The sequence below is a fragment of the Xenopus laevis genome, chromosome 1L (assembly GCF_017654675.1).
Source record: "Xenopus laevis strain J_2021 chromosome 1L, Xenopus_laevis_v10.1, whole genome shotgun sequence".
NCBI lineage: Eukaryota > Metazoa > Chordata > Amphibia > Anura > Pipidae > Xenopus > Xenopus laevis.
In genome coordinates, this window is record NC_054371.1 from 172,586,600 (window position 1) to 172,614,376 (window position 27,777).

General features: G+C 39.4%; 2 protein-coding genes across 4 annotated transcripts in view; one reads left to right on the forward strand and one right to left on the reverse strand.

Moving 5' to 3' along the window:
• glt1d1.L (glycosyltransferase 1 domain containing 1 L homeolog) overlaps positions 1–7,161 on the reverse strand; it is a 71,987-nt gene extending 64,826 nt beyond the window's left edge. The window contains 1 exon segment of one of the 3 annotated variants that reach the window (NM_001092581.1): positions 6,812–6,996. In NM_001092581.1, the coding sequence (NP_001086050.1) occupies positions 6,812–6,879 (68 nt within the window). In that variant the 5' untranslated portion in view covers positions 6,880–6,996. 3 annotated transcript variants of the gene reach the window in all.
• A 5,968-nt stretch (positions 7,162–13,129) lies between these two features.
• slc15a4.L (solute carrier family 15 member 4 L homeolog) lies at positions 13,130–27,661 on the forward strand. Its single transcript, NM_001093999.1, is given in 8 exon segments — positions 13,130–13,806; positions 17,068–17,363; positions 18,080–18,239; positions 19,291–19,359; positions 22,855–23,023; positions 24,478–24,633; positions 25,282–25,440; positions 26,321–27,661. Coding segments are annotated over 8 exon segments (1,710 nt in total). The 5' UTR covers positions 13,130–13,239; the 3' UTR covers positions 26,455–27,661.
• Positions 27,662–27,777: the final 116 nt, after the last annotated feature.

A 27,777-nucleotide genomic window follows, 5' to 3' on the forward strand; every position in this document is an offset into this window, starting at 1 on the left:
CCTATGCCTGAGGTATAGAGGAGGGGCACACAATATATGCTTGACAGCTGAGACTTTTAAATTAGTTTATCTTGCTTATCTTAAATTGTTACAAAAGTATCCAAGTGCAGCTGCTGAGTGTTCTGGGCTCTCTGGCAAAAGCCTCTTATTTTAATTAAGTTTTGGAAACTTTGTATCTTTTTCCAGCATCAGTGCAGAGGATCAAAGAGAAAGTAGGGACATTTCAGTAAGAATCCAAGGCCTGCAGGTTATGCTGTCAAAATCGGGACTGTCCCACAGAAAAAGGGACAGTTGGGAGGTATGCTCTAGGTACATATACAAAGGCATATAAATATTTCCCATTTTAAAATAATCAGTACTATTTTCAGAGAGAAAATAATTTAAGCATTGAGTGTGAATCTGGCCTAGAAAATGAAATGCCAAACATACGGTTCCACAAAGGTACTTTTTGCTTAACACAATTGTAATGATTACTGGAAAAGAGGACAGGCAAGATTCTTGGCAGAAGGTACTTTTTATTAGTACTTGTACAGATTATCCTGAACCTCTTCAGCTGGAGCATTGCTTAAGTAGCTAAAACAAGAGGGTTGCGCCTGTACAGTTATTAATTAAAGCAGATATGTGACAGCTTGGCACTGCAACCAAAAGTACATACACGCACATTCTGTCCTGTGAGCAAATCACTTACAGTAAAAAGCGTGTTTGTGGGATAAAATATGGTCTGTCACTGAACAATTCCATTTTATATTAAATGCAGAAAATACCTGAAATAAGAGAGGCAATCTCAAGAAACACTAACAAAAGGAAAGTGCTTGAATAGCTAACAGCCATACATGGGCCATCAGGTAGGCACTTCAACTGATCAGCCCTTAAGCTGAATGGATGGATCGTGTACGAGGGACCCTGCACGCTATTGATGCTTTCTAGTGCAACAGTGCAAATAGCACAAACATTTAGAACAGCAGGAAGTGAGTAGGGAATGTCAAGTGTTCAGGATGATAAGTAACATTCTTAAAGGGGTGATTCACCTTTAAGGTAACTTTAAGTATGTTATAAAATGGATATTTCTTTTGAATCGGGTTTCATTATACACTATTTATAGTTTGATTTTTTTTTATAGTTCGTTTGCCTTTTTCTTTTGACTCTTTGCAGCTTTCAAATGGGCATCGCTGACCCCTACTAAAAAGCAAATGCTCTGTAAGGTTACAAATGTATTGTTATTGCTAATTTTTAATACTCATCTTTCTAATCAGGCCTCTCCTATTCATAATCCATTCTCTTATTCAAATCAATGCATGGTTGCTAGGGTAATTTGGAATGTAGTTACCAGATTGCTTAAAACACAAACTCGAGAGCTGCAGACTAAAAAGCTAAATAACTCCAAAACCTTAAATAACAAAAAATGAAAACCAATTGCAAATTGTCTCAGAATATCCCTCTCTACATTATACTTAAAGTTATCTCAAAGGTGAACAACCCCTTTAAAGGATGTAAACCCCCTCCACAAAAATGCAATCAGTGAACAACCTTTGAAATCTTTAGATACCTGCCACTCTGGTTGTTAAAAAGTTAACAGTAAGCTTGCAGCATCCCCTTAATCATAAATCCTTCTACTCCTCTAACCCACTCGGCCCCCTCCCTCAAACATTTACTTTGGCTGTTGACTTATGAGCATGCTCAGTTCTTCTCAGCAAATTACTAAACACACCCTCCAGTCTAACAGCCAATGAAGAGATAGTATTGCTGGTTTCCACCTCAGTCTAGCTGCAACCCAGGGCAAATGCCCTTAAGTCTTTACTTATCCCCCGGGGCAGATCCTGTCCAGCGGAGTTCACGATAGCCATCTTCTGTCTCTTCAGTAATCTTCGGAATGAGTGCGGCATATTAGCAATTTCCGTGACTTTCGCACATGCGCAGTTGTTGCGAAGCAGAAGATTGCTCCAACTGTGCATGTGTCGACATGCCGCTCTCATTCCAAAGATTACCGAAGAGAAGAAGATGGCTGCCGCGAACTCCACTGGACAGAATCTGCACGAGGAATAAGTAAAGACTTAGGGGCATTTGCCGGGGTAGCATCTAGGCTGGGGGGAGGAGGAGGGGTCTATGTAGGGTAGGGAGGTAGAGTTTTTTTAAATTTACAGTTGAATTCTCCTTTAACCATTACAGTGCTCAACACGAGCAGAACTTTTTATCAAAGTATGTTGTGCCTGTGTAAACCTGCATTCTGCATTGCATGAACTTTACAGCATACATATAGTATTATGGAATATAGCTCATTGTACTAGATCCAGAGACTAGTCCGATTGCCATTTTGGAGTCAGGAAGGAATTTTTTCCCGCTCTGAGGCAAATTGGAGAGGCTTCAAATGAGTTTTTTTGCCTTCCTCTGGATAAACTAGCAGTTAGCTAGGTTAAATAGTTGAAAGGTTGAACTTGATGGACGCATGTCTTTTTTCAACCTAACTTACTATGTTACTAATGATGTGTCAGAGGGAAACAGCCGCCTGGTGAAAGCTGCTATTTGTTTTAGGAAAATGTGATGGTGCTGACAAATGGAGGGGTATATGTATGAATGTATATGTATATTTTTATTTGTATAGCGCTCCCTGAGGGCAAAGCACTGTACAGCAAAACAATAAATTAGTAGTAACAACCAAGGGGTCATTGAAACAAATAGTAACAATAAGTGCATGATTAGAAATACACTTCACATAAATATAAAATATAATTACAATACAGATTAAGTGCTCAGTGTCAAGGAAACAAAAGGCTAGAGGACCCTACCCCATAAGGATTACAGTCTAAATGGGAGGGTAACATACAGACACAATTCAGAGGGGTATTAAAGTGCTGTAGATTACAGTTTGTTACACTGTTATATAAGTGCCAGTTCCATGTTTTGGTATTATCCAGGTGCTCCAAGAGGTAGTTTTGAGTTTCGTTTTAAAAACACTGAAGGAGAGAGAGATTCAGGAATGACATTCCAAATGTAAGGAGTCGCAAGAGAGAAGGGTTTGATATGGAAAACAGCAGTAGTAGTGGGGGGTACAACCAAGCAGTTGCTCTGAGAGGAGCGGAGGTTTCGGCAAGGAACATATAGAGAAACATGAGATTTGATGTAGTTAGGTGCAGAGGAATGAAGTGCTTCAGTGGGGGGGGGGGCTGTATCCCTTTGGATGAGAGGAGGATAATTCTGGCAGCAGTATTTAATACAGACTGTAGAGGGGAGAGATGGGAGTTAAGGAGGCCAGTTAGTAGAAGGTTACAGTAATCTAGTCTGGATAGGATGAGAGCATGCATGAGCGTCTTGGATATATCAGGTGAAAGGAAGGGACGGATTTTGGCAATATTGCATAAGAAAAAGTGACAGGTTTTGACAGTGGTGTTAATATGATCAGAGAAGGAGAGAGAGGAGTCAAAGATTACCCCCAGACAGCGTGCTGAGTTGACAGGATTAATGAGCATGCCATCAATAGAGATAGTAAATAGGGGAGTAGGATTAGGTGGAAAGAATATGCAGTACAAATGATGTGGCTTGGGTGGGGAAGATTATACCCAACTTAAATACATGTATATACATGTAGGCATTACATGTCCTTTAAGTGGTATTTCAGATTCATACATAAGAGACCCAGTATCAAGAAATTTACCCCAAAGCATAGAAAAGTGCTTTATTTATGAAAAACTGGAGGGAGGCATTCTTAGCATTCTTTTAGCAACAACTTTAGATTACTTTCACCTTTGTAAATATAACCCTATGTAGCCAAAGGCTGCAGTGTGCTACTCTTTTACGTGCTCAACTGTAAAGCATCAAATTTCAAAGAAAAAATAGAAGATTGGGATATTAGTCAATCTGAAGTCTCTGGTTCTATACACGATATTAAAGTTGAGAGAGAAAAAAAAAAAAGGTTTTATGCGTAAAGATTTTTTTTAAACATTTAGATGTGGTTAGAATTCACAAAGGTTAAAAAAAAAAAAAAATCACAAAGCATTTCATGAAAGTGGAGTTCTTGTTTGTATTGGTGTTAACCTCTGTGCAATATTCCTCCCCATTGTCTTCTATGGGAATTGCCTGACAATACTGATGTAAATGCTTTCAAATAACCAGCACTTGGAAACACCACTACCAGCAGAGCAGGAGAAACAATGGCTTTTGGAAATCAGACAACTTAGACTGGTTGGTGTGCTTTGAGAAGAGAGCTGCTGGCAGTTTAGGCCATTTACCTTGCACGTTCATAATTATAATAATTAATAAGTATGTATCAGTAGGGGTGCCATAAGTACTCACAGAATCCTTTTGGCTAAGCTCCCAATCTATTTATACAACTGAAACAATACACATTTTGGAAGTAACCTCACCCTTTTACAGCAGTCCAGCTCCCCCACATCAACAGAGCCCCTGAAAGCAGCCCTTCATGTCATGATCACATAATTAACTGAAGCAGTTTCCATAAAAACTATTTGAAAATGTATGACTTTCTGATTTTATCTATTTTCTTGCACAACCAAATGAATACACAGAAGAGACATGGACAAGGGGGTTGCAAGTGCTAAGCTAGAACATGGCTGGAAAAAAGCAAATAGCCCCGTGTGCCAGGGAGTATACAAGTAGAAATGTGATTATAAATGAAATCAAAATGTTAGAACCCCACTCTTATTTACTAAATCTACATTATTGCTTTAAACAAAGGACATCAATAAGCCTAGCCATTACTTCAGCTGTTCGACAGCAACACTAAGCATAGCGCACATGAGTTGCTATAAAGCAAACAAGTAGAGTGAGATATTAGAGGAAAAGAAATAAAAGTTGTTGCAGGAAATAAAAGTTGTTGAATGAATGAATCATAGGCATCAACAGAGAGGCCCTATACTTTGTTGGGATTTAACTTATCTTAAGTTAACTCAACAAGATCTTTAGGGTTTATTATTCTCCTTCCAAGCATACATACAAGCAAACAAATCAGTAGTCTTGCCCACTCTTCTAGCAGCATTCAAAATAGCCATTGGGTGGTTTCCATTGACAGTAATGGAAAGCAAATTAAATTGGCCTTGACTGAGCAAATCTCAAAAGGCAGAGTTCACACACAGCATCATAACCCCCCTGCCTAAGTGTGTAATATTGTTTTAAGACACACAGTTTAACCATATGCTTGAGTTTAGATCTGCAAGGCAACATCCTGATATCAGTTTCTTAATTTTGGACAATAATTGCCTAATGCACCAACACAGCAAAAAAAAAAAAAAATAATAATAATTGCCGAGTTGTATGCATCATTGCACATATAGTTTCCTTATATGTAAAGAGCCATAGGAGGTCCTGGCTTTGAGCCCCATCAGAGCCTTTCATTATCCCCTTATATGTCTGTAAGTTACCCCCCCCCCCATTTAGATTGCAAAATCTATGGGGCAGGGACCTCCATCCTCTTGTCTCCTTGACACTAAGGGGGTTATTTATCAAGGTCCAAATTTATCTCAATATCGGCTGCTACAAACTCCGATCTAACACTTATTTATTATCAAATTTTCCCGAAAATTTGCTTTGCGGGAAAAGCTCAGATTTTCATGATTTTTTCGTGAATTTTCACCCGAAAGCTCAGAAAACATTGTGAAATTGCCCGAAACCCCCGACACAACCAAAAATCAATGGGACTGTTCCCATTGACTTTGATGCAACCTCGACAGGTTTTTATATTCGGGCTATTTAGCCCTCGGGGTTTAATAAATTCCAAAAAATTAGGGATATTTTTAAAAGTCTGATTCTATAAACAAAAAAAAAAAATGAGTCCCCTAAACTCAATGTTTATTGTACCTGTCCTTTGTATTTATTTTATTTATCATTGTATTGACCCCATTTATTTTAATTTATTATTCTGCTGTACAGCAGGCCCGGACTGGCAATCTGTGGGTTCTGGCAAATGCCAGAAGGGCTGCTATAAGGTGATGCCCACAAAAGCATAAATAAAGGCTTTTTAAATACTTCAAGAGTCGATGGTGTTGTTCAATTTCGCATTACAATGTTTGCCAATGGGAAGTGGCCATTGCAGAACATGCACCATCCCCAAAGAATATTGAGAATCCATGTGCTGACTCTTTCTTCACGGGCTGCTATAAGGTGCCATAGAAAGTCACTATTTAGTGGGCTGATTGGGCCTCTGTGTGGGCTGAGTAGCTGAAATGCCGGGGCCTGTTTTAATTCTCAGTCTGGACCTGCTGTACAGTGCTTGGTTCTCAAGTATAAACAAAACTATATAAACATACATACATTACATATACATGGTATAAAGAAGCCCTTTTTTTCTTTTAGTGTGCAGACATCTGGCACAAACAGTTTATAAGGGGACATCACAGTGACTAAACATACAAGGGATGGTTACCTGATGACTTGTATATTAGGCTAAAGGAGATGCAATTAACCAGATAAGGAGGAACGATTACAAGTGCACCTTGCTGGATTTGCTTTGCCTTTAATGCATATGATGTTAAGAGTTTATAGGAAATCTGTCAGTTCTTTTATGTAACAGAGGCCCAGTCACAAAGTTGTTACTGCAGTTAATCTATAGACACATTCACAATGGCTTGATTTGGATTTAGCAATACTAAACCCACTAAGCTTGCAATCTAGAGGATTTCCTGTCTAAAGCAGCATTCTAGTCTTTGGATGCAATTTTGGGTCACATGCTGCACCAATACAAGTCTGTGACTATCCTGGATGATGAGGAACCAGCAGAGCCAGTGCTCTTCAGCGGCAGAAAGAACTCAGTTCCCCACTCTGCGCTGTGTAGGATACATTGTTGCAAAACTGTCACACTTACTTGATTCGCAGGGCGGTTGTGGAGTTGCCAGTGTGAGCTCGGAGGCAGGCCAAGAAAAGGATTCTCATGACTGGCAGCGATCAAACGAAGCAGCCCTCCTTGTCACTGAGCCAGTGTCTGCTACGTGTCACTCGCTGTCATTGCGCGGCATCAACACATCCGGGTTCCTCGGCTAGAGACCGTATAAATAGCTCACACCTGGTAGGTAAAGGACTTAATAGAAATCTGCGGGTTAACGCGACTTTGTTTGTTGCTACACACGGTCCGGCCAGCAACGCGCACCGTCAGAAACCGGTAGCCGCTCTCATAGTTCCTATCTGCATTCTGCGATAAGGCTGTTGGCTGAGAGAGGAGACAAGGAGATAGTAGGAAGAAGGAAATATTATAATGGTGTCAATATAAGCAGAGGCATTTCGTGTGCACAAGAGAGTAGGGAAATCCGTATGGAACACCAATAGAATATGTCGCCATGCAAAGTGTCCAATATTCTCCAAGCTAACATTGCACACACCGACCTCAATAAAACTTTCATTTCTTATATTCCATCACAAGTTGCATTCTTTAACATTATGTTCCAAAACGTTGTGCAAGGCATATAAGGGCTGATGTATCAAACCTTTAATTGTTTTTTTAGCATTTTTCCAACTGGTCAATTTATTTCACACATGAAAACCTTCCAGACATTCTGAAACTATTCACGCTATTTCACACTGTAAAAAAAAAAATCAACGGAAGACTATGGAAAATTCCTGCAAGTAATTTTTCACCCAACTTAATATTCAGCCATCCTGACTTACTGCTACCTGGGACAAGCTTAACTTACGTCTTGTACTTTTGCAAGATTTTCAGGCCTGGATTTGTGGAAAGGCCACCTAGGCCCGGGCCTAGGGGGCAGGATTCATTTATTCGAAAACAGTGGGAATGTGCTGGAGATACAACCATTTTGTTAAATTTCCTATGCGTCAATCCCCATGGCTCCGGTCCAGATGATAAAAGGGGAGGGGACAGGGGCGACAAACGGCAGTGGGCCTAGGGCGCCCACTATGTAAATCCGGCCCTGGAGATTTTGTACATACACATGATACACATTGCACAATGTATAGTTATTCTGGGTTACAATTAGGGTCAGGGCACATGCTCAGATTCTCCCGGCGACAAATTTCTTCTTCGGGGCAATTCATCTCCCCTTCTTCGGGGCAACTAATCTCCCCGAACTGCCTCCCGCCGTCTAGAATGTAAATTGACGGCGGGATGGCACTCGTCGTACTTTGTGTTCCGAATTCTCCTCGTGTGTTTCCACCCTTAGATTCGGGGAGATTCGTCGCCCCGAAGACAAGAAGATTTGTCGCTGGGTGTCTAATCTCCCCGAATCTGAGCATGTGCCCTGACCCTAAGAATGCCCTACACAATGGTGCTTAGTTGCTTTTGTTTTATTTTCTGGTTTGTTGTACAGGTATGGGACCTGTTATCCAGAATGCTCAGTACCTGGGGTTTTCATGATAACAGTTCTTTCTGTAATTTAGATCTTCATACCTAAAGTTTACTAGAAAATCATGTATACATTATATAAACCCAATAGGCTGGTTTTGCATCCAATAAGGATTAATTGTAGTATATAGTTGGGTCAAGTACAAGATATTGTTTTTTTACTACAGAGAAAAAGGAAATCATTTTAAAAAAATTGGATTATTCACATAAAATGGAGTCTATCGGAGACAGGCTTTCCATAATACAGAGCTTTCTGGATAAAGGGTTTCCAGATAACTGATCTCATACTTTAATGACAACCTTTATGAACTTGTAAAGGCCTTTTTTGAGCCAGATATACATGATTAAATTTAAATGTCAATAAAAATATTGCTTGAAAGAAAAGGAAATGGGGGTGCAAAATGCTAGTCACCCCTGCCCCTTTTCTTCTCATTGTGCATATCATTAATAAACCATTATAGTTTATAAATCCATTATTATTTATAAAAGATGCCACTTATGCTTATAACCAAGTACAGTAAAAATGTGAGATTATCTATGAAGGGTGAGTACCCTATGTCGCAACGTGTCCTTGAAATTATATTTAACTGTTGGGACTCAACAAACTACAATGAACAAACTGCATTTACAAGAGAGTCCCAGTTTTGTATCTCTGTTTGAAAAGTGGCATAGCCCTAGCAGAGAAAAGAACCTATCCTTGATGAACCTTAAAGTTTGGGATTATGTCAAGATGAGTTTGGAATCCTCTGATTTCTCCTGGATACTGACAGCCAGATGACCAAGAAGAGATAATGAATCATTATATATGTACAGTGGCTTTCAATTAATCCCTCATATATGATTAAAGGGCATGTCTACCAAAAATAGTTTTTTGCATAATTAAAGAAATGTAAATATATGCAATTTTCCAATGTATAAGGAAGCTATTACAATATGGAATGTGTCAGTATTACTAATAGTGCTACATTGTGCAGTTAAGTTTAATACAAAACTTCCCCAAATCTGCCCCCAGCCTAACCCTACTCACCCTAACCCAGTCAGACTGGACTGGAGGCAGATTCTTACTTAGGCTGAAGTATGTTTCTATTTGTACTCCACCCTAGGGAAAGGTCAACAGCATCAAGCCCAGCATGACTGCAAGATGTCGCTCTCTCTTCTCACAGCCAGTGCACTGCTGGATGAAGTAAAGGTGGCTGGGCTGGCTTTTACAAACTTTGCATAAAATAAAGTTCAACATTAACAGAAAACATTCATATAGGATTTTAATGGTGTTTGCAAATGTAATTGTAATTAATGGCAGTATTTGTCCATTTCTGATCTTTATACTTAGAATTGGTTCTGACTCCTAAAACAATAACAAAGATCAATTAATCTCTGGGTCTGTTAATAAGCTTCTTTGTTTTAGGAGCCAGAACCAGCAATACAGATAATATAAACAGACTGACAGACTTTACTTTCAGTGATAACTACATTTATAAATAAAACCATTATTTGACTTTTATAACACTGAATACAGAAGAGATGGGGAATAAGAAACAAGCTATGATTTCCTAAGCTTTGCACGAAAATCATAGCTTGCAATATCCAAAGGGTTAAGTCTTGGAACATCAGCACAATTCTTCTCCAAACCAATTCCTCCTAGAGTGCCAAATAAATGATATCCACTCCTCTTAAATTGATACCATGTAATGCTGCTAATAAATCACAGGGCCCTGGAACTTAGGGCAGGCAGAAGAGACATGTACCTTTGGGTGCAAAGGTCTGGGGGCATCACATACTGTTTGTATCTGCCTGTCTACCCCTAGTTCAAGCAAATTTGTAACTAAGAGATCAGGTATCAGCGACAGTTCATTAGTAAGGGGAGGAGGAGGGTTGCGTGACTTGACAAGCAGAAGTTGCAGAGAGAGGAATGCTAGAGTGTGTGTTTGTGTGTGTGTGTGGGGGGGGGGGGGGGTTGTGATTGCCTTGGGTTCCCATAGCATTTGTCCCAGCACTGTGAGATATGCAGGGCATTTTAATAATCATATTTCTCTTAAAAGGCAGTTAGCATGCCCTGATAGTTGTTTCCTATTACATCAGAAATATAATGCCTATAACAGACACTAGCTCTGTTGGTTGGAGTGTTCCTGACAACACGTGACAACACACAGGCATTACATTTTCTATTCAAGTGAAATGAAAGTGACTTTTGCAAGGGAAAAGCATTGCAATACGTATTTTTCTCCATGAGGGTATCATGGAGATAAAAATACCTTGTATCATGTCAGCTTTAAATGGGTCATTCAACTCAAATGTTAAATTTTAGTATGCCAAATCTCCTACTCTACTGTATTCTGGAATATCACACGAAAAACTAAAAATTTAAAGACCAAGTGGTATTGGACCCTAAGGTCTAGAAGTTCTCTGCACTCTGTCCCTCTACTTGCCCCCCTCAAGTTGAAACTGACTATAGAGTTAATTTACAATTACTTGATTCAGGAAAACGGCAGTGCGCGGGAATCCAATCTAATCCTAATCTAGCCTTCATCCTATCTAAATATGGACATCAGCATGTCATTTACTTGAATAGAATCCACCTGGCACTAATTGTGATGGGTGGATTTCTGCATGAAAAAAATCAGACTTGATAGTATTCTGGTCAAAACTATTCTCTGGCAGCTAGTGACAAACAGACACAATTTAAACAAATGACTTGCTGTATGACTGTGTATTCTATACACTGCCACTTCACTGCCATGGGCCTTAGTATTAAATTTGGATAAAGTAATACAAATAAACAGTGTCTGTCTAGTGATTCCAGAGAAAAATGTGGTTTGCTTATACAATTTTCTTGTCCTAGCATGGGTTAGTACCCACTTCTCAATGTTTCTAAACTGAAAATTTGGGCCATATAACTGATCTAAAAGAAAAATGTTCCAGGCGGCACTCCGGATAAGTATAAAGAGGTATCTTTATTGTGTCATGGTGGGTAACATCATCGACTTACGCATTTCAGGAAAGCATTCCCGCCTATGACTAAGGGAATGCTTTCCCGAAACGTGTAAGGCGATGATGTTACCCACCATGACACAATAAAGATACCTCTTTATACTTATCCGGAGTGCCGCCTGGAACATTTTCCTTTTGGATTTATCACAGTTGGAGCGCTGGTGGCTGAGCACACGGAGCTCATAGAGCTGATTGGGGAGACTGATGTAGTGTGGTGAGTCTTGAGCGGTCACATTCTCATTGATTTTCATATAACTGATCTTCCCAGAACAAATGTATCTACATCCTAGCATGGAACCATGCCATCACACCAGCACTTTGTGCATCTCCTTGAGGCGGCTGTGGTGATAACAAATGTGTGCCAACTGCCAATAACCCACCGCTAATGAAGCCTTGGGTTCTTTGTAAAGAAAGATCAAGCCTAAAGCTGGCCATAGACACAAAGGTACTATTGTACAAAACTAAGTTAATTACAATTTTGGGACCATGTGTGGTGTCCCAACATATTTCGTACCATGGCAATCGGCAGTTCAGTTGATCGGACAGGTAAAACGATTTATATCAGCTAACGATAAGATCTCTACATATATGGCTTATGATATAAATGGGAGATTGTCACTACTATTTGTCGGACATACGTTTCGTACGATTGCTATCTGTCAATTAATGGCCCAAGCAAAGTGTGATTTGTTTTCTTTGCTACTTTATTTTAATCTGAATGGTTAGTTGCAGGTCGGAAGATTGACACGGAAGTTCATTTGTCCGACATAGGCTATAATCTGCACGTCTATGGCCATCTTAAGGCTAACAACAAAGCTTTGCAAGATTGCAGATGTCATCACACCAATAGGGAAGACTGCAGCTACAAAATACATTTTCTGGCTGAAATCCACTCCATGTGAGCAGTAACAGGTACCGGTAGTTTCTGTAATTTACAACGATCATTGATATTGGGTTATTGCGCCATTTTCAGCAGCAGGTCACTGGGCCATTTGATGCTGGGAGTCATGTGCACTTATGGTAACTGAGAATGACCTTTCCATCAAAAAAACTAGTTAGCATGGGCCTGGATAACATCACTGTAGGAAGTGGCTAACCCAAAGCAGGAACTCTGAATAAAAATCACATCTTTATTGGTTTATTAGAATTAAAGCTTCAAAAATGTACATTAATTTGCAATTAATTTCAAATGTTCAATGCGTATAGTAAAATAATTAGAGGCACCAATCTACTTGTTTAACTTTCTGGGGGGGGGGTTGTGACTGCACCCACACCCCATCCCCCAAGTGACATGCCAGGGACTCCTACCTGATATTTTACAGGTACGGCTGGTAAAAATGATGCTTGATGACAACATTAACCGTGAATATGTAAGAAAAATAAAAATGAAGGACAGTTGTTCTTCAAAGGTGGCAACCCAGGTTTCACCAGCTCTGATACTTTTTGTGTGTTAGTTTTTAGTGTTGTACTATAAGACACGCATAGGGTTCACAGAATCATATAATCTATTGCATTGGTACTGAAGCTGAAGTAGACAGGAAAGCATTGTGCTATGCAAAGTACCTTACAAAGGTGGCTTGCATCTATTTTTCTGTACTTTACACTATTGAGTCAATTCACACAAAGCTACAATTCATCCCTATGAACCTATGCCTTTTATAATGTTGTGGACATGATGTGATTGACATCCAATGTATCCAATAGGTGGCAGAGTAACGCTTGGCTTACTTGGCGACAACCAATCGCCATTCGGTACCGGTTGATGTAGGCGGGCACCGGAGTCACGAGTTAGTGGAGAAGTAGTGGGCGGCGAGGTGGCAAAAGCTCTGGGTTGAGGGATAGCTTCCGTGTTGTGGGCATTGCCCAACCGGGTGTGTTAGTCTTGACCTGCTCTGACTGCATGTTGCCGCGGGTGAGCTGAGCTTCTCCTGTCCTCCGTTCCCGTGTGTACAATGGCAAGCCGTGATCCCAGCGAGAGGAGTCCGCTGCTGGGCGGTCGCTCCGAGCCCCCTGTTCCTGCTGGATCCGTGTTCTCCGGCCGTGGCCTGGCCTGCGCGGCGGTCTTGCTTTCCGAGCTGTTGGAGCGGGTGGCTTTTTACGGCATTACTTCCAACCTGGTCCTTTTCCTCAATGGACAGATCTTCGGCTGGGAAGGGACCCAGGCCAGCCAGGCTCTGTTACTGTTTATGGGCATCACTTACCTGGTGTCTCCCTTTGCTGGTTGGCTGGCAGATGCCCTGTTAGGTCGCTTCTACGTCATTCTGGGCAGCATGGTGCTCTACTTGCTGGGCATGCTGCTTTTCCCTATGGTCTCCTATTCGGGCACCCGCACTGCTTTCTGCGGGGACATTCAATGGGCGCAAATAGAGAACTGTAGCAGGAGCAACGCCTCGAGCGACGATACCTGCCCGGAGCCGAGCCGGAGATACTGCGCCCCCGCGCTATTCCTGGGACTCATCATTGTGGGGCTGGGAGTGGGCTCGGTCAAGGCCAATATCACTCCGTTTGGTGCCGATCAGGTATAATAATCATTAACCCTGTGTTACACAGCCATTCGTGCCCTCTGTCTCTCGGTTTAATTGCTGTAATCCAACTAGCATCTTGCACTCATAGCCTGAGACAAAGCGATTAGTCGCCAGGCGACAAAATCTCCCCTAATCTCCTCGTGTGGCCTTACCCTAATAGGGAGCTGTACTTCTGAGCTAACTGGGAAACATCTTCTTTAATTAGGTGCTTCACCTTTCAGTTGACTTTAAGTATGTTATAGAATGGCTAATTCTAATCAGTTTTTCAATTGGTCTTCATTCTTTTATAGTTTATCAATGATGATGCTTTCAAAAACAAATGCTCTGTAATGCTACAAATGTATTGTTATTGCTACATTTAATTACTCCTCTTCAGAGTCGGACTGGGATGCCAGGGGCCCACCAGAAAACCTTAGACCGTGGGCCCACTTTACAAACTATTATTCCTCCTCTCCTCACTCAACCTCTTTATTTTTCTAGTTTATCTCTACATAATATACAAAAATTTCCATTATTAAGCCCCTTAAAGAAATAGGGAATGGCCATGAAATAGGCCAAGTGGTTAAAATCAAGAGGCCCACTGACACCTTGGCCCATCGGGAGTTTTCCTGGTATCCAGGTGGGCCAGTCCGACACTGCTCATCTTTCTATACAGGGATTCTCCAATTCCTGTTCCAGCCTATTATTCAAAATAGTGCATGGTTGCTCGGGTAATTTGGACCCTAGCAACCAGATTGCTGGAATTGCTGTTGAATAAACAACCAAAAAACCACACATGGTACAAAAACGAAAACCAATGACAACTTGTTTAACAATATCACTCTCTGCAACATTCATGCAGTTCAGTTAAAAGTGAACAACCCCTTAACCATGCTAGGGAAAAAATGTCTCTGATAATACTTGAGTTGTTGCAAACAACAGTTTAAAGGGCAACTAATGTTGGTAAGAAAAGTATGGTTCTTTAAGTTCCTTTCTTGGCATAGAGCTGCTTTACTACTTTCCTCAGCTATTGGCCTTTAAACATATAAAGCTGACCCCCCCCCCCCAACAGCAGTGACATTTTTCTGCCTTGACCCACTTGATGCATGTGTGCGGCGCTGCCCTGCACTACACATGGGGCACCAGGCATACAGTGTGCCACAGAAATATGGTAAAAAAGGACGTTTTAGTACCCTCATGGTAAGCCCAACAATGGAGGTGGCACATTAGCCAGCACTTGGGTCAATGTGAAAAATTAGTAAAAACTGGTGTAGACTGTAAGTGATAAGTAAATGTTAACTTTATTATCTTATACAATGGGCAAAACTTTTCAGTTGGTCTTCATTCTTTTTCATTGTTTCTTAAATGGTTTGCCTTTTTCTTCTGACACTTTCCAGCTTTCAAATGGAGGTCACTGACCCCATCTTAAACAATGCTCTATAAGGCTACAAATGTAATGTTATTGCTACTTTATTACTCCCTCTTCTGCTACTTATTACTCCTCTTTCTATTCATATTCCAGTCAGGCATTCAAATCTGTTCATGGTCACTAGTGTAATTTGGAACCTAGAAACCAGATTGCAGAAATTACACACTGAAGAGCTGCTGAATAAAAATCTAAATAACTAAAAATAATAAAAAGTGAAAACCAACTGCAAATTGTTTCAGAATATATACTCAAATATGCATAACCCCATCTATAAACCATTAAAAAATGAGGTTTTCTTTAAGGTCCATGGTTGTGCGTTTGTAGTCATAATGTGCTCCATGTAGTTGTTACTGGGCGTACAAACTGATCTATGCAATAACATAGGCAGTCCCCCTAGCCAGTAACTCAGATCAACCATCTACTGTTGTATTTGGCTGATGTTTAGCCAGGCTGCTCACAAAGTATCTCAGTCCTTGCTCCAGCACAATATACTGCTCCAGGGGACAGTGTCTGGATCTTTGTATCCATACTTTTTCTTATATAAACAAAGAAAGGGATATATTATGTATGGTCCCCCGCCCCATGAACATTTTTGTTAGAGCTTGGGACACATTACTTGATTCTTTATATGGGCTCAATATTGCACTGCTGGAATAACACAGCACATGATAATGACTAAGGGGTTTCAGTCATGAGATGATGTACTAATTTGGTGTCTGTTAGTTATGAAAGGGCAGTTCTGTACTGTGACTATTATTTTTAGATTTTTCTTGTTTCTGAATTTCAATTTAGGTCAGCAACGATGTTATTTAGTACATTAACATATGTTTCAGCAAGTCTAGATTTCCACTTTCTTAGAAAGGAACATGTAGCAACATTATTTCTTCCCATTACACACAGATGAACAATTAAATAGGGAAACGGCAACATTTGGTGGAAAATAAAGAGAGCAAGTATTATTTATTGGATGGGAGGACTTTATGAAATAGCACAAATAATAGGATTACTTGTTATAGGTTTACAAGTTCTTGTTTATCCTGTTGAGGGGTCTGTGGAGCATTTAAGGGGCCCCTCTAAGAAGACATTGGGTTGAGCTGTCTGACGTGTGTTAAAGGGGTGGTTTACCTTTAAATTAACTTTCAGTATGTTATAGAATGGCCAATCCTAATCAACTTTTCCATTGACCTTAGTTTTTTCTTTTTTATAGTTTTTGAACGATTTGCCTTTTTCTTCTGACTCTTTCCAGCTTTGAAATGGGAGGTCACTGACCCCATCTAAAAAACAAATGTTCTGTAAGGCTATACATTTGTTATTGCTACATTGTATTACTATCTTTCTTTTCAGGCCCTCTCCTATTCATATTCCAGTCTCTTAACTTAAAAACCAAAAATAATGAAAAATTAAAACTAATTGCAAATTGTCTCGGAATATCACTCTCTACACCAGGGGTCCCCAACCTTTTTTTCCCATGAGCCACGTTCAAATGTAAAAAAATAGTCGGGGAGCAACATAAGCATCCTAGGGGTGTTAAATAGGGGCTGTTACGGGCTATTTGGTAGCCCCATGTGAACTGGCAGCCTGAAGAATGCTCTGTTTGACAGTACACCTGTCTTTGTGCAACTAAATCTTCCGTCCAACCCAGAAATTCAAAAATAAGCTCCTGCTTTGAGGCCACTGGGAGCAAAATCCAAGGGTTGGTGAGCTACATGTTGCTTGAAAGCCAATGGTTCTGTATCACTGCTCTACACCATACTAAAAGTTAATCTAAATAGGAAGCACCACTTTAAGTTTTACCTTCATTATTTTTTTTAATTGTGGCTTTTTGGCATGGGTTATCTCTTCTTCAGGTGAAAGACCGAGGACCAGAAGCAACGCGGAGATTTTTCAACTGGTTCTACTGGAGTATTAACCTGGGAGCCATTATATCTCTTGGTGGAGTTGCATATGTCCAGCAGAATGTAGAATTCCTCATTGGATACATTATTCCTGCAGTGTGTATCGGTGTTTCCTTCTTAGTCTTTTTATGTGGAAAAACAGTGTTTGTTACCAAACCAGCCGATGGCAGTGCCTTCACCGATATGGTCAAGATTCTGGCCTACTTCTGCTGTTCACGGAAACATACAAGAGAAAACACCAGAAATATGTATGTAACATGTAGCAACTGGATATTGTATTTTTTAAGCAGTTACAGGATTAGAGAAAAATTTATAAATTGTAATTACTAAACAGCTATACAGGGAAGTGAAGCACCCATAAAGCAACACTTTGGACAGTTTTACAAACACCCAATCATGTTTACTAGAATGGTGCATCTGTAAGAGCAATATGTTTGTGACCTATGCCTCCAAATGTCTCTATAGTATCTCTCTTGGTCAACCTGCTTCCTTGTGCCTGAAGGCCAAGCTAAAGTGCTATAGAACATTAGTATAAGGTCACAGCTGTGAATATAGTGCTTTGTCTAAGTAACTATAACGTGTGCATATATATAGGATCATTGCAGTTGAGAGGACTATTTTTTATGCACCCCATAACTAATTCTTGCTTGAGCAGACCCCTCCACCTTTCCGAGTCATCTGTCACATCTAATTACACTTGAACACCACAGCAGTATAAAAGCCCAAAATATACCTAGGGACAACTGGTGATTGCAGGCTACTTCACCAGTCAAGTGCACTTTTTTTCTGAAAAGAAGCACTAGCTCAGGTAAAGAGCTTGGCAATTAAATTCACTGAGGGTGTCGAGTGAATTCAACTTTCCTTGTCTTTAGCTTGTTGGCTGCTAAAACTTCAACTTTTTTTTAATATGAATCTATTTGTTTAAATGTTTTTTAACATATATATTTTTCTCACCTCTCAACAGCCAGAATAATCAACATAGACATAAACAAAGCAGGTTGGATATGGCAAAGGCTTCACATGGTGGACAATTTAGGGAAGATAAAGTAGAAGATGTAAAAGCCCTTGTAAAGATTATCCCTGTATTCTTGGCACTTATTCCTTATTGGACTGTGTATTTTCAGGTTTGTCTTTTCATATAAAAATTTCTTTTATAATTAGCTTTGGGAAAGATATTTGGTTTGGCCGGACAGAAGGATTCGGCCGAATCCTGCTGAAAAAGGCCGAATCCTGGATTCGGTGCATCCCAAACATATTCTATATTTAATTGGCTCAGCATGTACTAAACCTGTGCAATCTTACTTTGAAGCTTATACGCTGGGTTTGGGGAGTCAGACAAATGGTCAAAATGCCCCAATCCTCTTGTCGCTGTTTCACTCAGAACTATGATAAATGCATTTACTAAAGCAGACATGGTAAAAGGCTGACCTATGCTTTTGCCTGCCATATGTGTGTCAGACACTGCATTTTCCTGTAGTTTTTTTTCCCTATATGCTTTAATCTTGCAATTGGCTGTTGTGAAGAGAATGTTTTGCAGCTTTTACTGAAGACTGGTATCCAAGTTTCCTAGTTGGTTTTCATACAAGAATGAGGACTTGTACCTAGGTCTGCCTCCGTTTAAGAAAGACTTGCTGCTTGGTTCTGAGTGGTTCCCATTCCCTCAAATTACTATTTTTTTCCTTCCGTGTCTTGGCATAATATATTACAGAATACAGGAAAAGAACTTGAGAATATTGGTTGCACCGCACATAACTTAAACCTGGACATTTATTAAGTTCTACCACTGTATAGAAACTCTATTTTAAAGGTCACTGTGGACTTTAAAGTTCACTATGGACATATTTTATTGCTAGCATTAGAGACCTGACACATGCAGCGTTTCCTGGGGAAAATGTGTAACAATTTGACAAGAATTGTCTCCAAACTCCCTCTAATTAGGGCTGTGGTGTATATTCATAACGTTAAAGTGCAGGACTGTAAAGTGACAATAGCTGAGGTATGTTTTAATACAATAATTTCTAGTTTGTATAAGAGGCAGTTGTTTGAGGCAGTTCCTTCTGATGTCCAAAATAGGGCTATATTAAACAATAAGTAACTAAAAACAGCAAGTGTGTAAATATTGCTTATTGCTACTTTCTGCTTTATTCATAATAAACATTTTTTTTTTCTCTATAGATGCAAACTACATACGTACTTCAGAGTCTTCATTTAAGAATACCACAAATCTTCAATAACAATCATACGGTATGCATTTCAATTCATTTACAGTTACGGGGGGTTCTGTTGTGTGTGTGCCTGCACCACCTCTGTTTTGCCTAATTATGTCTGGTATACTAGATGCATAAATGATATAAGAGCATTAATCTCTCAAGGATGAAGCCTCAAATTATGGCATCCCCAAGATTTTAATGGCTGCTGTATTTTCCATGGGAAAGTAACTGCAGTCAAAACACAAGGGGGCAAATTCACTATGCGCAGAAGCGCCTAACGCTAGCGTCAATTCGCTAGTGTTACTTCGCACCCTTACGCCTGGCGAATTTGCGCAACAGAGTAACTACGCAAATTCACTAACGCGCATTGTACTGAACGCTACATTTTACGCTAGACTTCCTTCGCCACCTCAGACCAGGTGAAGCGCAATAGAGTAGATAGGGATTGCTTCAAAAAAAGTTCACATTTTTTCTAAGTCCCAAAAAACGCTGGCTTTTTTTCTATATTATGGGTGATAGGCTGAAAAAGATCGAAACAATTTTTGTGGCTCCCCTCCTTCCCCCCTACATTTCCTAACTCATGGCAACTTAACTATACAGTGGGCACATGTGTAGGGCAAAAAAATTGTATTTGATGTTTTGAAGGTTTCCCAAGCATTTGTAGTGATTGTACGTATTCCTCCATTGAAATTTGAATTTGGGCCGTATGCAAATTAACCATCGCTAGCGTAACTTTGCTTCGCTTAGCGAATCAACGCTAGCACAACTTCGCAACCTTACGCTACCCTGAGCGCAACTTCGGATTTTAGGGGATTTGCGGAGCGCTGACGAAACTACGCCTGACGCAGTGCGGCGAAGTTACGCCTGGCGCAACTACGAATCTTAGTGAATTTGCCCCAAGGAATCCAAGTACATCAGTCGATTACAATAGGTAGCACTAAGAGTAGCTACTAATCTACCGTTATTTACCTGAAATATGCAGCATCATATTCTGTGTTGATAAAGACAACCTTTAGGGCTGAAACACATGGTGCTGCTTGAAAGGAAACGGGTGCGACAAGACGGATGCTACAAAAATAAGGTAAGTCATAGAAATGTTGGGCTTTGTCGCTGCTAACATCCGACTTGAATGTTGTATGTGAACGCTGCACGTTGTGTCTTCATCCGACAGTCGTGTCGGATACACGCGGCGACAAGGTCCGATATTTCTATTACTTACCTAATTTCTGCCGCATCCGTTTCCTCTCATTGCGTCAGATCGGACCAAAGCCGCGCTGTGTGTTTTAGCCCTTGGACTACTTATGTGACTTCACTTTGTAGTCATGGAGAAAACTTCAAAGATTTTAGAAGATTATATACACACACCTACCTACACCTAGGGGTCTATTGGCTTGCATTTATTTGCCCTCAGCTAAGATAATATTCGTTGCATCCGTCTCGTCGCATCAGTTTCCTCTCATTGCGTCGGATCTGACCAAGCCACACCATGTGTTTCAGAACACATTAAACAAACCCAACAACATCCATTTGATTAACAACAGTGAATGATGGCTCAGGCCATCAATTTTCTGTGCTTTTCTCTATTCCAAGTGTACAGGACCATATGCGTAATCATGGCTGAATGAGGCCAATTGTTTCATGGCGGTGCCATGTATTGGAGCAGATAGAAATGTGGCAGAAGCCTGTAGGTAGACATCCGAAACATATTTATTGAACTTTTTATAATAAGCATGTAAAAAAGTTGTGCATAAAATAAGTAGCTGTCCAGCCTTCCATAATATACATAAATTATTAACAAATATATTAATACAAACTCCTTAATTCTTTACTAATGCAGTCTCTGTGGAGCAAGATCAAATTACTCTGTAGGTAAATACTAAGACTAATGTCAGACCAAGCAATTTGTTTGCTGGTGCAAAAAAAACAAATACCACTGAATGCCACCCCATGTCTCTTAGCAGGGACAGAAATGGCATCTGCCTGTAAAGCTGGCCATAGACGCAAAGATCTGATCATACGAATAGAGGACCGATTTTTGGACCTTGTGTGGAGAGTCCCGACATTTTTCGGACGGCAGAGATCAGTTGTTTGATCGATCGAACAGGTCATAAGATTTCTGTCAGCTGCCGATAATATCTCTACATGTATTGCCGATCGTACGATTTTCAGAGGGAGACTGTCACTAGCTTTGGTCGGACATAACTTTCGTACAATTGCTGTCAGGGGCAGAACATCGGCTGATCTGTTCATTTGTACTTTATTTGATCGGAATGGTTAGTGGCAGGTCGGGAGATGGGAAAGTCCGATCGTACGATGATTCTTGCATCCATGGCCAGCTTAACTGTGCACATTTCATGAATTTTGACTTGAAAAGGCTTCCTTGAGCAGTCTCTGTGGAGAAGCAACACAATTAAGATGAGGTGAATAAAAATAACCAAATAAAACTAGTAATGAAATAATAACAATAACAGCAGGAATATAAATCTAATGCTTTTATTAACGTGATATAAGCATAGCTTATATAGGAATAGAACAGGGTCCCTATAACATGTTCATTTGTGCATATATACCTGAGCACAGTAGAACTTTCAGTGCTGATTAATTTCAATTATTCAACTTTACTTTGCTCACCTACTTTTTGTGTCAGTCAGCTGGTTAAGCATATTTACTTTGTGCAATGTTTGTATAACAGGGACTGAAACACGAGAAGGAGTAAAAGTCCCTCTGCCTGCTGTACTTTCATGTGTAGATGTGGCAATAAAGTATGAGATCACTGAATACTTAAATATAATAAGAACTGTAGCTGTATGCTGATCTTACAAAAATATAAACTGTTTTGTAAATGAGAATTTAAAGCTTGAAAGTATCTAAGGATTATGCTTTGTTTAAAAAAATTTTCTTTCTGAGTTGAAACTTAGTGAACCATTTACAACTCATTTCATATATGCAATCACACCTAGAGAGTTCCTCTTTCACAGCACTGGGGAAGTCTGTTGTGGTATTATGGTCTGTTGAGATGTCCCTTCTGGGTTTTTTTCTGTACAAAAATGAAGGTTCAGCTAAAAACAAAAAAAAATCATTAAGATGTAGACCGTCATAACCAAAGTAACAGCAGGTTCTAGCTTCTGTTTTTGTTCTTTTTTTGTTTAAATGATTTCATAAAATTTCCAACACACACTAATGTCCTACGTAATGGAAAGTTTGGAGTTTTTGTGAAACTAGTGAAAAGGCTGCATTTGCCAATGTTTAAAAAAAGGGGTGGGGGAAATGTTTTTTTTTTTTACAGAAAAGGGCTTTTTTGTAATATTTGCATGTGTTACCATTTCTTACCCTATTTACAATGTTTTAGCGATATCACTGAACCTACAGTTGTATTTGCAAATTACTTTGGTTACAGAGTTAACAAATGTGTTTACATGAAAGTTCTTTTGCAGTCTGCTAATTGTCATGAGATTTTTGGGTATGTCAAAACATTTCACAGATTATTTAAAAATTTGTATATGTCTAAAATGTTAAAACTTTGTTACAGCTCCCAGCAGCATGGCTTACCATGTTTGATGCAGTGCTTATTTTGATTCTCATACCGCTCAAAGATAAGCTGGTGGATCCCTTTTTGAAAAAGAGAGGCCTTTTGCCATCACCCCTCAAACGGATTGCTGTTGGAATGTTCTTTGTGATGTGTTCAGTGCTAGCTGCAGGTAAGTCATATTTGCTTGATGTTTACACCAGCTAACCCAGTGTTGGAGATATTGGGCCCAGCAGAAAGTTTTGTGTGAAGGACTCCCCAAACAAATCACAAATTGAATCCCTGACTGTTAAGTTTAAGCATTGAATATCAAGGCTTTTACTCTTGCAAAGCCTTTAACGATTATTATTTTACTTTTTCATCTAGGCTTACTTTTTTTTCATATGCCCTACATTCACTTTTTTCCCATTTTTCCTCTGATCTCCTTCTCCCCCTCCATGTTTGACTCTTTCTCCTCTTTTCTCCTACCTTTCTCTTTTCCCATTTTCACTTCTGCTTTCACAATTTCTCAATCACTTCCTCTTTCTGTATTATTTAAAAAATTGGCAGTATATGAGCACACAGGCTTTAAACCAGCCTTTCCATTTATATTTGCCAGCAATCTGGGGGTGCCTCGAAAATCATTCGGTTTAACCAATCCCTACACGGCTGAGTAAGTTCTTGAATTCTGATAGTAGGTAGTATAACATAGTAACACTTGGACTGGCAGCAACTATTAGGAGTTATTGTGCTGTTTGTATTAAATCGATACCCTCAAAGGCCTTGAGACTTATTATGGAAACTCGACACCTGCCAGGGTGGGATAACCAGCAAAGCCAACGGGGCCCATGATATTTCCTGGGGTCGGAAGGCCTGTCCAGTCCTGCCAATACTTAGCTGCTGAATGACTATTGTGGATTAGCCGTTGGTCCTGCAGAACCCATTTGAGTGTAAAGGTCTATTTAAAAAAAAAAAAAAAAAAACTGTGTCGAATATAGATAAGTTATTGCCTTGTAAAATCCTACAAATTTAGCATGTATTGATCTGAAACTCTTGGCTCTGCAAAATTCTGGCACAAAAAGAAGCAGCCACTTGAAAATACTTTCAGCAGCTTCTGGAATTTATCCTTTGAATGTCCTCAACAAGGTCTGACCTGGTGTAAAATAAATGCATAAAATACTGCAGCTGTTGACGAGAAGGAAAATGCACACCTTTATACATAAAGCAACTGTTTCCTTTTAAATACACAATTTTTTTTACAGCTTCATTAATCAAACACAGTGACAATTAATCAAATTGTTGCATTAATTGTTCTTCTCTCTTTATGCAGCTGCATAAAAAAAGTCCAGCACTGATTGATTGCTATGGGTTATTTCCCACAGGCAAATTGCCCAGTGTTAATAAATGAGCCCCAGTGTTATGAGATAAAAGGTGCTACATGTTTAGTTACCTGTAGCATCCAGTCAGCCTTAACAGCTTTCCCTTGTTGTCCACCTCTGATTTCACAGGCAAGCAAAGTGGGAGTCTGGACAGCTTTATAAGATAGATCACATCAATAATTTAAATAGTGTAGGAGATTAAAGAAACTTTAAATGTAGTGAGAACTGTTGTATAGATGTCTAAGTGATCATATCTATCATAATTTAGGTATTTTGGAAAGTGAAAGGTTGGAGATTGTAAAGCGTGATAAGATCCAGCAGCAGATTGGTAATGTGACTTACTACGCTGCTAATCTGACCGTATGGTGGCAGTTACCTCAGTACATTCTAATTGGAATCAGTGAGATATTTGCAAGTATTGCAGGTAAGTAACGTTTAGGGCTTGTTGTTTTATGTTATTTGTCTATAATTTGTTTTGATTAAAAAAAAAACTGTCCCTGGCAACATTCACAGTCAATTAACATTCATTCTTACTACCATTAATGTGTCCTCTCAGCCAATATGTTTGCTTATCCCTTAATGCTCCCATTAGTGTTCTTTACATATTAATTCTTTCAACATAACTTGAAAATCGAGCGACAAGAAAAGTTAATGATGTGAAAAAAACATGAAAATAATTTCACTTTTGTAATAAAAAGGATTTACAACTCTTCTCAGATGTCATATTGCACTCTTGTCACTTCAGTCACCTGCTGCATTCCCTGGGCCAAACCACAAAACAACTAATGTATTCTTCATAAATTCAGGGCACTCAAGGGATTTTATTGTAAATTTATATCCTGTGCGGTTTTGTTATGTGCCCTGGATGTATGAAAAATTCACAGTCAGCCTTGCTATATGATTTTGCACTACATAGTCAGTCTTGCACATTGGCAGTGGCTTACTCTTAGAATCATACAGTATGTGAGTGAAGTTAGTATATCAGTGGTTAAGTTTAGAATAATAAACTCATTTAGTTAGGACTAGGTTGAACTGAGTGGTCTTTCCTTTATGATATATTCTATTTCATTAGGTCTGGAATTTGCTTACTCAGCCGCCCCTAAATCTATGCAGAGTGTGATCATGGGGCTGTTCTTTTTCTTTTCTGGAATTGGATCTTTTGTTGGCTCTGGACTTCTTGCCCTTGTGTCTATTCCACAAATTGGATGGATGAGCAATCACTCTGATCTAGGTAAGTATTTTCACTTTTTATAGATCTGGGCCGTACATACCCTTTTAAAGTAGGCAGGTTAAAAAGCCATGGGATAATGGGAAAAGATCAATAGTATTATTCAAAGTATTATCCAACATGGATTCAATTAGTAGGGCTTGTTCTGATTTTTCATCATGCAAAATTTATGGTTTGTGTTGTTTCTTGAGCTAAACAGAGCAAATAAAGAGATTGAATACTCATTGTTTGGTCCTTGTGACTTAGACAATTATATTAGCAGAGAACAGATAAAGCTCCTGCATAATGGACTCCTCACTACAAAGGGGGGTGGAGAGGTTTGTATACTGGGAATCTAATTATATACCTGGTAAGGACCCACCAAGGAGTAGCTTCAATTTCCCTGTTTGCCCTGTTTAGCTCAGGAAATAATTTAAACCATGGATTAGTGGTGAATAGGGCACAAGCCATATTCGTTATACTCATGTTGAACAAAGGGGTATACTATTACAATAATAAATGTCACAGTATAGTATATTTCTGGCACATGGACAGATATTGGCCTGTAACTCAGCTACTCTTGTCCAAGTCGTCATCCAGTGTGTCTTTGTATGGGCCCTAAAGATCCTTTGCCTGCTTGGCAAAGATTAGGCCCTACAGCCCTCCACATACATGTTGTCTTTGTTCTGTTGATTGAAAAAATGACATATGCATGTTGCTCAGAAGCATGAAGATATTGATGATATTGTGAAGCAGAGCATTGAAGATCCAGCTGGCAAGCTACTCAGTGCTTGAATATTCTCAAGGGTTCCTCTTTAGATGATATTATATTTGTTTAAACCAGCCATACGATGTGGGCAAATCTAGGTCATAAGTTTTACCTTCTTTTCTTTCTTTCCCTTAGGTAATATAAATGGGTGCACGCTGAACTATTATTTCTTCCTACTAGCAGCTGTTCAGGCTGCAACGCTCCTTCTTTTCCTTATCATTTCTGTGAAATATGAACGACAGCAGTCCAAAACTCACAGGAGACTTTAACTACATTTGCTAAAATATACCATTTATACTGTTGCGGAGTTAAGCTGAAGGCCTGACTGAAGTATTGACAAACTCCTAAAAAGCACCAGCTTGTTCTGTGACTTCAGTTTCACTGCTCAGAGTGTCCCTTAAAGCCAAAGAGACTTGATTTGAAGGGCTACAAACACTTTGCACTACTTTCATTCTTCAGGACAAGCCAATTACAAGTACACTGAAGGGTATTTTAGCACTCCTCTTAGTAAAAAGTGAAACTAGGTTCATTTTTATATGGCTGATATTTAGTGGTCAAGTTTTTATTTTGAGATATTTAAAAAACTGAGATCATTGTTTGAACATGCCTTTGATAATCCCGTGGACTTCAAATATTTAAATTGCTGCTACAAGTGTGTGTTCTGCCCAGCACGCAGCTCAGTTTTATTCTTCCAGTTAATGGGCTGTCAGCAATGAGTCCGTGCAAAGTGAATTAATGTCACTGTATCCTTTTCTGTCAAAGGAAAGTGGTTGTTGAGTGACATTTCTGGAAGTGAAAGGTACTTTCTGCCTGCACCATTTAGGTAACAAACATATACAGGTACAGTATTTATTATATGAAATGCGTGGTGCCTGCTGTTTTCCAGATAAGGGAGGATTTTGAAATTTGGATCTCTATACTTTAAAGGGCCAGTAACACCAAATATTTTAGTAATTAATCTGCCCCTATACTGCTGTAATAATAAAGTATTACATCCCCCTTGGATTTTTTTTACCAGCTAGAATTATGCTTACACAAGGCTATATAGTAGCAAGGTGACCGGGGGTGTTAATTGAAAAAATCTAAGCTATAGTAAGATTTACCTATTCTTACAGCAGTTTTCTTACAGCTGGAGGACTAAGTACTGAATCATTGTATTACTAGTCTGTTAAAAATCATGTAATCCATAGACATGGATTAATACAGCTTAATTAGGATCAATGATATTCCAGTATTTCCGAGTGTTGTGGATAATTGGTTTCTGGATAAAGGATCTTCAACCTTTACCTGATAATAACCAACGCTCATGGGTGCCAGAGCCCCTAGTTACTACCTGAGTTTTGATCTCAACTTTTTGTTTTTTTATAATGAAGAGTGAAAATAATGCCAGCCAGTTACATGAGTTTTTTTATTGAGATAAAATAATGCAGATTTTAAGATTCCAAAAATGCCACCGCTAGATTTAAAAAAAAAAAATTAAAAAAAAACACGATTGCCACATGATCTGGAAAGGAGAACCAAGAATAATATATAAATTTCCCAAAAAAATTGTTTTTATAACACAACACAGGTATTCACCAGTGACACATTTA